The following is a 9,547-nucleotide window of genomic DNA, read 5'->3' on the forward strand; positions in this document are numbered from 1 at the left end:
CCTCAGACCCCCCCAGACCCCCCCAGCCCTTGCACTGGGGCGCAGCACTGGCTGCGGGGTTTGCACAAACTGGTGTTTGCTCCTCTCTGGAACGAATGCAGGGCCTCAGGATCCTCGCAGCCCCCACGGCGTCGGCTTTCAGCTCCACCGAGACACAAAAAAGGAGGGAAAGGTGGAAGATGGATGCTCGGAGCACCCCCAGCCTGGCCACCCTCCCCCAGGACACAAAAGCCTCTTTGAGGACTGATTTTACACCGCTCCTGCCGATATGCCTGAATTAGCATCAGCAAAGGGAGCTGCCGCCACGGACGTTGTCGGTGCTGCTGTAAAGTCACTGAATTAACGGGGCGCCTCGGCCCTGTGCCCGGTGAGGGGGTGCCAGGCCCAGCACGATCCCCCTACACCCTGGGGGGGACATTTCCTTGACTTGGCAGCCGTGGCACGGGCCAAGCCGGAGCCCAGCCCGGGACAACCAAGCTCCCACCAGTCCCGCAGCTGGGGGACCCCATGGGCACTGCGGCCGGGGACCGACTCGGGGACTTTCTACCTCTGGGCAATGCTGGGGGGCAGCTGGCGGGCCGGGAGCCTGTCTATGACCGTTCCCCCCTGAGAAGTTTCCCATTTTGCACAAAGGCGGCGGCGGGCGGCGGCGGGCATTGTCCGGGCTGCATCGCATTACCCAGGGCTCCCGGAGAAATCACTTGTATTTCACGCTCCATTGAGCAGCTGCCTGTATATATTTTCTGTGTTGCACTTTTAGCATGACAAAAGGAGAGGGCCTGTGAACTCCTTGCTCTTCAGACCTCTCCGACATGTCCCCTGAGCGGAGCCCCCCTCGGTTAGCATAACAAACTGCCACGTTCCCTCCGACGTGCTCCGGGTCCCTCCCGGCCCTTTCCCCTGGGTAATTTAATGTATAGCTCAATATTTGGGCGTCTGGGTCGCTGGCGGTGGCGGGCGAGCGCGTGCTGGGGGGGTTCAGAGGCAGGGGTTTCGGCGAGGACATCCTTCTGATACATCACAGGGGAGCCGGCCCGGCCCCAGTCACCCACCCTGTGTTTAACTGGTCACCAGAAACACTGGTGGGACCTCGCAGCCCTTCCCTGGGGAGGGGATGGAGCTGCGGCAACCAGCCCCGCAGCTCCAGTGCTCCGATGCTGAGTGAGCAACCGGAGCCACCAACCTCTGCCGTGACGCTGTGCATCGTCCCCTGTCTGCTCCTGGAGCTGCAGGTCTCCGGCCTTTATTTTTGCCTTGAAATTTGACTTAAAGACAGAAAAACTGGGGCTGCAGGGCTGGAATGAGTCTCAGGACCAGCGGCACCAGCTGGGGTTGCAGCAACCAGTCAGGGCACTGGGAGCCGGTGGTGGCTGGGTGTTTGTCCCTCCCAGGTCCCTGTTTGCACAGCCTGACCCACCCGTCCCCCACTGGGCCCCTCACCCCACCCCGGGGAGCCCTGAGGACCGGCAAAGTGGGGCCAGACCAGATCCCAGGTCTGGGGTGGAAATGAGGAGAGGAAGAGGGAGTGAGGATGAGGTGAGACGTACCAGTCCCCACACTGTCCCAGCCCAAAGCCGGGCTGGTCCTGCCTCCCCCCAGCCCAAAAGGGACAAGACATCATCCCCTCCAGGACTGGGACACCCTGGGGACACCCCTCACCTCCCGCCATGGGGAAGGAGAGGGCTGGCAAGATAAAAGCTCAGAAACACACCCCTGACACCGAGTCTCACAGGGTCCTGCAAGAAAAAGGGGCAAAATTCTGCTCAAACATCAGCGGCGCAGGGGACACCAGGCTGCGACACAGCTGGGGGCTTTGGACGCCTTTAATACACGTGATATTTCTTTCACTTTCACCTCGTTGAGCTGCAGACCTCGTCTTCCCGATGCCTCAGGCTTGGTGGCAGTGGCTTTGTGTCCTTCCAGCTTCCTGGGATGTCACCTCTTGGTCTGTGCACTCTGTCTGGCACCGAGGTGTTGGGGGGACCCCCAGGTGGGACCTCCTGGGCACGTCTGGCTTCAGCCTTGGGGCTGCTTCTATGGGAGAAGAGGGAACAAGCCCTTACCCTGGGGATGGGAAAAGCTTCTGCACAGATCCTGCCCACGCTTCAAACAGAGCCTTGGATTTCTCCAGCCTGTCTCGGTCCCCTGGACCCCACTCATGTCACCTGTTAATGGGAGAAACTGGTGTGGGCCCAGTCCCAGCCTGGTGAGAACCAGGGCTGAGTCCCCGCAGGCGGGCCAAGAGGTGACTGTGTCACCACCACACCAACTCCCTGCCTGAGTCATTTCTCCTGTCCCTACAACCACAGCCCCCATCCTACCGTGTGCTTGGGGACATTTCTAATGGGGTCTGGCTCCAGCCTCCGGCAACAGGGACAGGCGGGAGTTTGGGGTCAGCGTGTGTTTAAGTGGCTGGTGACACCCTGGGGCGTCTTGAAAGAGGGCAGGTGACTGGGAGCAGGAAAAACCACATCGCTCCCAGTGTATGGCGGGGAGAACAGCTCCCACCCGCTCAGGAGAGGGAGTTGTGTCCTGCAAAACTCATCGAAGTCCTTTAAGATGATGCTCCCAAATCAGTGAGAGTTCTGGGGACACTGCTGTGGGGTTCAGGGGGTCCCCACCTCCAGCCCCGTTCCTGAGGGCTGCTCCAAAAACTCCTCACCGAGAGCTGTGCCTTGTGCCGGGTCTCTTGCGGACAGGCTGGTCCTCCCACCGTCCCCGGGGCGCGCGGTGGCACCTCTTCCCTCATGTCCTCGCTGCTGGTGGTCACTGGCGGGGGGTCCCGATGCCCCGACTGTGGGGTGCAGTCAGCAAAGCCCCCGGTGTGCTGTCGGGCAGCTGCCTGCGGATGAATATACACGGCGTTAGCTGCTGCCTGCGCCAGGGCTGCCGCGGGGTACACAGCCCTCCCCTAATTCCAGTCTCTTCCTGCGTTTTTTCCGCCCCCCATCCCCACCAGCCTTTTTCTTACGCAGCTTTGCAGGGCCTGAGCCCGAATTTGCTCATTAATTGCCCAGTCGGGGCATCCTTGCGTTCTCCTTTCACGTTCAGCCTTCGGCGTTGCTTTATGGGGTGCTAAAGCTGCGCTGACAAGTGCTGCATGGCATAAATCCCCGAGAAGTGCCTCTTCCCGCTGGCTCACCCGGCCCTGATCCCCCCCGCGAGGGCTCTGTCGGCTTTGGGGTTCGGGTCCAGCTCCCTCCTTGCTTTGTGTGGGGTGAGGAATCGGTGTAGACACCCTTTTTTCCCCGAGCCCCCCCCGTCCCCGAGCCCACCGATGCCCTCAGGGATGCACGTGGGGCCCTGCACCCCCCCACCCGTGTGCAGGGGTGCCCAGGCAGGGCTGGGGAAGGCGTGAGCCCGTTTGCAAGTGCTGAGATCGCCTGATGCTCCCGCGTGAAAATTGCTCCTAGAAAAGCTTCTCCTCGACGCTTTTCTGCCGGGGGTTTGCTCCCACCCGGCTGGGGTCTCCCTCCGGGATGCTGCGGGGCCACGGGGGTGCAGGGAGGATGCTCGCTGTGAGGCCAGGCTCCCTGCAAACCCACCACAACCCCACTTCAAACCCTCATCCCGTATCTCCCTCACCCCTCGCCCGCGCTGACAACGTCACATCTGTGCCCCCTCTCAAAGGAGCCTTGTCTGGGGGACACAGATGCCCCGGATCCTCCTTCCCGGGGTCAGCCGTGTTGTTTCCTCACAGGATCGGGGTCACGCACGGGGGCTGCCCACACTTCCTGGGAGCTTGGGGTTCACTGTGGTGCTTGCTCTGCCTCCCCGGAGCCGAGGGGGTCCCTGTCTGCCCCCCACCTCCCCAAGCTCATGGTTTGAGACCTCTCAAGCCGAGCATCCGTGCAGCGCCTGGTGCAGGGACAGCCGGGGCCGGGAGGAGGATCCCATTCCGTGTGATGGGAACAGAAAGGACTCGATCCTGCTGCTACACTCAGTGGGACTTTAATTAATAAACCAAGGTGTGTTTTGGGCAGAAAACTCGGTATTATATATAAAAATGCCCAGCTCATTCCTCTTTTCCTGATCCATGCCCGTGGCTTACGGGGCAAAAAGCGACTTGTTTGGATGTTCCCCCTGACCTTTGCCGAGGTGCAGTGAGAGCCACCAGCATCTTCTCCCTGCTCCGACACAGGGGCGAGACATAAGTGACTCCCAGGGAGCCCTGGGACAATTTGTGGACCCAAACCTGGGCTTGTTGGCACAGCTCAGCACTGCTGGGGCTACTGCCTGGGGGGGTGGAATTACAGCCCCGGTGTGATGTGGCTGTAATGGGGGAACTGGTGTACGCGGGGGAGCCACAATCCACCCTCCCCCGGCTGCCCTGCCCTCGCCAGGCTGGGAACAGCTTGAGTGTCCAGGCAGGGAATTCATTTAAATAAATTTCCATAGGGATTAATTTCGCCCCTTCTCCAGCAGCGTGGGGGAGGCAAGCATGTGCGTGTGTGTGTATGAGAAAAGCTGAGCCTGTCTGGGGGGAGCTGGGGAGACAGGGAGGGTGGGGGGCACCACCCTCCCCCTGCAGCCCCATCCACCCCTAAGGCCCTTCAGCTTCGGGAAGGTTTTGAGCCCGTCCTTGCCCACACACAAGCCCAGCCCGGAGGGTGCTTGGTGCCAGAGACGCTGGTCCCAAGCTGGGGGGGATCATCGAGCGCAAATCATCCAGTGCCCCAAAATTTCAAAACTTTCCAAACAGAGCTCCAGTGAGCCAAGAGTCAGCGTCAGGTGGCCCCAAATACCATCAGGGAGAGAGATTTGGGCTGTGCAAGCTGGCGTGAAGAAAATCCACAGGATTTGCCATGATCCAAAGCCCACAGACACCCCCCCCCAGCACCAGAAGCCACATCCCAGTGCAGGGTTTGCCCCGACCTGGGTCCTTCTGCACCAAAAATCGGCATTTTGTGAGCAGCGTGCTGGGACCCCTGGGCACAAACCCATGGCGGGGCCGGCAGGAGGAGGGATGCAGCGGGGGTTTCTCCCAGCAATTCCCTCCTCAACGCTCCCACCCCACTGAGTAATTCAGCCCACGGGTCCCCCCCACCTCGAGCTTTGCTCACCCACAGCTTCCCCCCACCACGAACGGGGATATCGAGGGCTGGGAAAAACCCTCTCGGAGCGGCCGCACAGTCCGGATGCTTGGAAATCCCAAAGCCTGATTAATTCCATGATGGTTTTCAGCTTTTCCAGCCCTCCCCAGGAACCCCAGCGCAGGGGACACCCTTTCAGCGAGGAGAAATTATAATCCCCCCCTCCGTTAAATGAGTCCAAGAGCATCTAAATGACAGATGCAGGGTGGGTTTTTTTGGGGGGGGTTGGATTTTTTTTTTCCATCCTGCTTAGGATTTGGGATTCAAAGCGTGAGATGGATTCAAATAACTGGGGTAAATAAATCAGGGCTAGTGAACACTTGGAAACAAGCAGAGCGATAGCTATTTTTGGCTGTCAAATTTGGGAGGTTTTAAGGCTCCTTCAGGGCATGAACCGCTGCAAGAATTCGTTACCACTGCAGCAAAATAAAAGCACAGCGAGGAAGGAGTTTCCTTTCTCCTCCCGGGCATGGAGATGGGCAAACCCAGCAGTGCCAGGTCTGTCGGGGGTCTTACACCCACGGGAATGTTGATTTGGGGCTCTGGGATAAAAAATGGGGACTCTGGGTGATTTCTGGAGGGCAAATCCCCACGGAGGGTCCATCCCAGGAACCTGCCATCACTCCCAAGTAGAGGTTTTCTTTTTTTTTTTTTTTTTTTCCCACTGAGGATGGAAATAGCAGAATTCAACCCATTTCTTTGAAAACACCAAGTGGGGCACAGAACGCAGCTGGGCTTTTTTGACAATGAACAAATACCCTTTCCACGTGGATTTTCTGCAGGAACCCCAATGTTCAAGTGACTCACGTGCCCCTTTGGGAACGCGAGGCTGCTGGACAGGCAGCTCTCACTGTGCAGTGCCAACCACCACTAAATCCCCTGTCCCCCCCCATTTGGTTTGGGGCTGCAGCACCCACCAGCACCCAGCCCTGTCCCAGTGTCCTGCACCTTGTTCAAGTTCATTAAAGCAGGGAAGCAAGGAAAGCCGGCGGCCCCGCCAGTGGCTGGGCTCATTAGTGAAATTTTGGAAGCCTGGGCTGCCCCGCAGCTGGGCACGGCTCTGCCTTTAAACCCTGAGAGTGCCAGAACTGGAGACCAGCTTTTTTGGGGTGCACAGTGTGCCCCGAGCACCCTTTTTTTTTTTTTTTTTTAAGAAGAGGCTCTGCATGCTGCACGCCTTCTGTTCCCAGGTAAATCCTCCTTGTTCTGTGTCCCCAGCCCGGCTCAGAGCCCAGAACTGGGACCCATGGTCCATCCCAGGAGGGCAGCCCCCATGGGTACTGGGGACCTGGCCTGTGGGGCAGCACCCAAATAAAAAAATCTGAACTATAGTTTAAGGCAAAGCTCAGCATCAGCATGGAGGTTCTCTGCTCTTTGCCATGGAAACAAGCGTTGCTAAGGGATTGCTTAATAGGGAGTAAAATATTCCAAAAATCTAAGTTTATGTGGCAGCAGGATTGAACCTCCAGTCCTGGGGGTGGATGGGGCTGCCCCGGCCACAGCTCCCACACGCAGCTGAAGGCTCCAGTTCTCCATCCACATGGAGAAAAACCCCAGCACTGGGAGAACTGGGCAGGGTGCTGGGTGATTGGGGTGGGCACGAGCTTCCTGGCCACGTTGGCGTGACCCTGGGGTTGCTCCAGCACGGAGCTGGGGATGTCAAATCTACACCCATTTAAGCATATATGTTATTAAACAGACTCACAAAAGGGTCCCCAAGACACCGCAGAGTGGGTGCAGTGCTGGGCTCTTGCCCAGTGCCTCAGTTTCCCCTCCTGCTGCCACCCATTTCTCCTGGCATCCTCTGTGGGCATGCTGAGCCGGTCATACCCGGTTAATTTTTATTAATTTTACGGTCACAAGGAAAGAAGCTGGGGGGGGAATAATACAAGCAGGGGCCACCTCTGACCTTGACCCCCGTCCTGGCTCCCCGCGGCAGCTGGGCCGTCGCGCCTCCGCCGACAGCTCAATGGGCGCTTTGTCTGCGCCCGCCGGCCCCGCGCAGCCCCGTCGCCCCCAATAATATTTATGGAGTCGGCGGTCACCTTCTCCCCTGCTCCCTGCATCTCAATAACAGCCCGGCTGGGGAGATCCAGGGAATCTGGGGATTTATAGTCCGGAGAGTTGCTGCTCTTTAGTCCCGCGGGGTGTGGAGTGGTGGATCCTGCCCCTCGGATAGTGCCTGCGCATGAATAACCCATCCCCGCTTGGTTTCGGGTGCTGTTCACAGCCCTCCAGCTTTTTTTTTTTTTTTTTCCTTAAAAAGAGCCTGTTTAAAAGCAAACAGATGGGGAGGGGGGAATTTTCTCGCTTTTCCCAACTCTTGCAAAGCCGTTCTGCTCCCAAACCAGCTTTGGGGGGTGGAAAAGGGGGTGAAAACGTGCTGCTGATTTATTTTACTGCGTTTCTGCTCCCTGCTCAATTCCTCCATCAATTAAACCAATCAAAAGCTCCTTTCCAAAGCTCCAGCAAATAATATTTTTTAAGATCCTTCTGCCAGGGATGCTGCAGATGGGTGCAGCCCCAGTACCACCAGGTGTGGGGGGGAATCAGGGTCTGCCCTGAGCCCATTTCTTCCCCCTTGACATCTAGGGAAGAAAGAGGAGGATAGGTGAAGGTGCAGGGCACAGAGATGACCCCGATTTGTTGGGGATTTGGAAAAATCCTGATAAAGGGTAACTTCTCCTTGATGGGTGATTTGGGGCAGGAAAGGATGGGGCATGAATCCAAGCGCCTGTAGTTATTCCAAACTCTACCAAAACCAAGGCTGAAGCCGTGGATCTCTGTGGCTGGGAAATTGGGCCAATGTGGGCTGTTTAGGTTGTTCCCAGATGTTCCAGCTGCTCAGAAATTAGTCATTTGAGTCGGATGCTACCACCACTATTCCCACATGGATGAGAGTGAGAGACTGGCAGCGTGATGGGGAGTTGCCAAGGCTCACATCCAGCCCTGCTTCCTGCAGGGGGGAAAACCAGCCCAGAAATGATCCAGTAAATTCCCCAAACGACTCACTGGACACCCCAGGAATGACACGGCTGGCTCTTCCAACACCTGGGCTGGATCTTCAGGGACCCTAAATCCCCTCCGTGATGTGGAACTGCTCCCTTGGGCAATCCCCAAAAGCACATGCTGCCCCTTCCGTCCTGCAGAATGTGGATTTTTGGGGCGGTTTTGCTGGTCGCTGGGAGATGCCCCAGGATAAAGAAGCCAAACTGGTCCTTTCCCAGCTTTGCCATCATCTTCTGATAAATCCTTTCGTTTGGAGCAAACCAGCCCCCAGCTGATCCCGGTGCTGAGCAGAGCAATCCTCCGGTGCCAGCGGGCGTTTCTGTGCTGATTTGGTGCTTCCTTCTGTCACTCGAGCTGGGAGGTAACGGGCAGAAAGGATGACGGGAATGTCCACAAATCCCTCTGCATGGAAAATCCTCCTTTTGGGCTCTTTAACCCCAGAGCTGCAGGTACCGCTGTGCTTCAAGCAGGGGTTTCCCTAGGGCTGGGGTGTGTGTGTGTGTGTGTGTGGCCCCTCCTGACCCCCAAAACACCACACGGGATAAAGGAGGAGGAGGAGGAGGGATGCTGGGGAAAGCAGAGCTGTGATTTCCACACGCACGCTGAGCTCCCTTGTAGCTGATCCATCAGGGGAACGGCTACAACCTCTGTCCCCCTGTCCCCATTGCACCGGGGCATCCCGGGGAAACACGAGCATCCCTCAGCATCGCCCCTGACCCAGCTTGAGCCAGTGCAAATTCCAGCCTATTTAAAAGAGGAAACAAATTTATTTTCCTCCTCTTCCGCTGGATGCGGGCTGGAAGGCGCCGTGTGGAGCGTCATGTGGAGCCGCCGCTTGCCGAGGCCACAGCGCTGGGGCTGGTTCTCGTGCTGCAGAGCAGCTCCCGTCAGCCTCGAGCGTGTGCGGCTTCTTCCCCTTCCCCTTCCCCTTCCCCTTCCCCTTCACCTTCCCCTTTCCCTTCCCCTTCCCCAGGGCTCGTTCAGGGAAATGCTGCGTGACACCGGCCCTCAAGCGCTGGCGGTTGGAGATGAATCTGGAGTGTCACCTCCTGCCACCGCCCTCGTTCCCGGAGCGGATGAGTGGGAGATTACACACCCCTGCAAAGAGCGGGGTGAGCAGAGGAGGACGGGAAAGGGAAAGTCCTGAGAGGCAAATATAAACTGATTTTAGTGAAGCTGGAGCGTCAGAGCTCCTTTCAGCCAAGGGTTTGTGTCGCTCTCCACGCAGGGCAAGAGTAGGCGGGTGCTGGCAGGGCTGGGGGTGGATGGATTTTGAGGATTCCTCCGACACTGTGGGTTTAATCCGGGTGGGAACCGGGGATTTGGTTGCAAGAGGAGGGTGGTTGGTGCCCAGGGAGAGCGGGGTCGGGGGGGGGTGCGCTGCTCACCGAGGGATGCCCAAGCAACAGCTGCCACGAAGCCCCAAACCCGCCCGCGAAGGGTCG

At 58.2% G+C, this 9,547-nt stretch overlaps 1 protein-coding gene and 1 long non-coding RNA gene across 2 annotated transcripts in view; both read right to left on the reverse strand.

Moving 5' to 3' along the window:
• TMEM161A (transmembrane protein 161A) overlaps positions 1–1,669 on the reverse strand; it is a 5,964-nt gene extending 4,295 nt beyond the window's left edge. Inside the window, exon 1 of the mRNA XM_026864917.1 lies at positions 1,660–1,669. Coding sequence (XP_026720718.1) covers positions 1,660–1,669 — 10 coding nt within the window. The remainder of the gene's footprint in view (positions 1–1,659) is intronic.
• A 3,654-nt stretch (positions 1,670–5,323) lies between these two features.
• Positions 5,324–9,539, reverse strand: LOC113489359. The gene is made up of 2 exons (XR_003400029.1): positions 9,049–9,539; positions 5,324–9,012 (listed from the first exon to the last, which is right to left on the reverse strand). It is a non-coding gene; the product is annotated as an uncharacterized LOC113489359 (long non-coding RNA).
• Between the last annotated feature and the right edge of the window lie 8 nt (positions 9,540–9,547).

Source organism: Athene cunicularia (assembly GCF_003259725.1).
Source record: "Athene cunicularia isolate RWA chromosome 28 unlocalized genomic scaffold, athCun1 chr28_part1, whole genome shotgun sequence".
Lineage (NCBI taxonomy): Eukaryota > Metazoa > Chordata > Aves > Strigiformes > Strigidae > Athene > Athene cunicularia.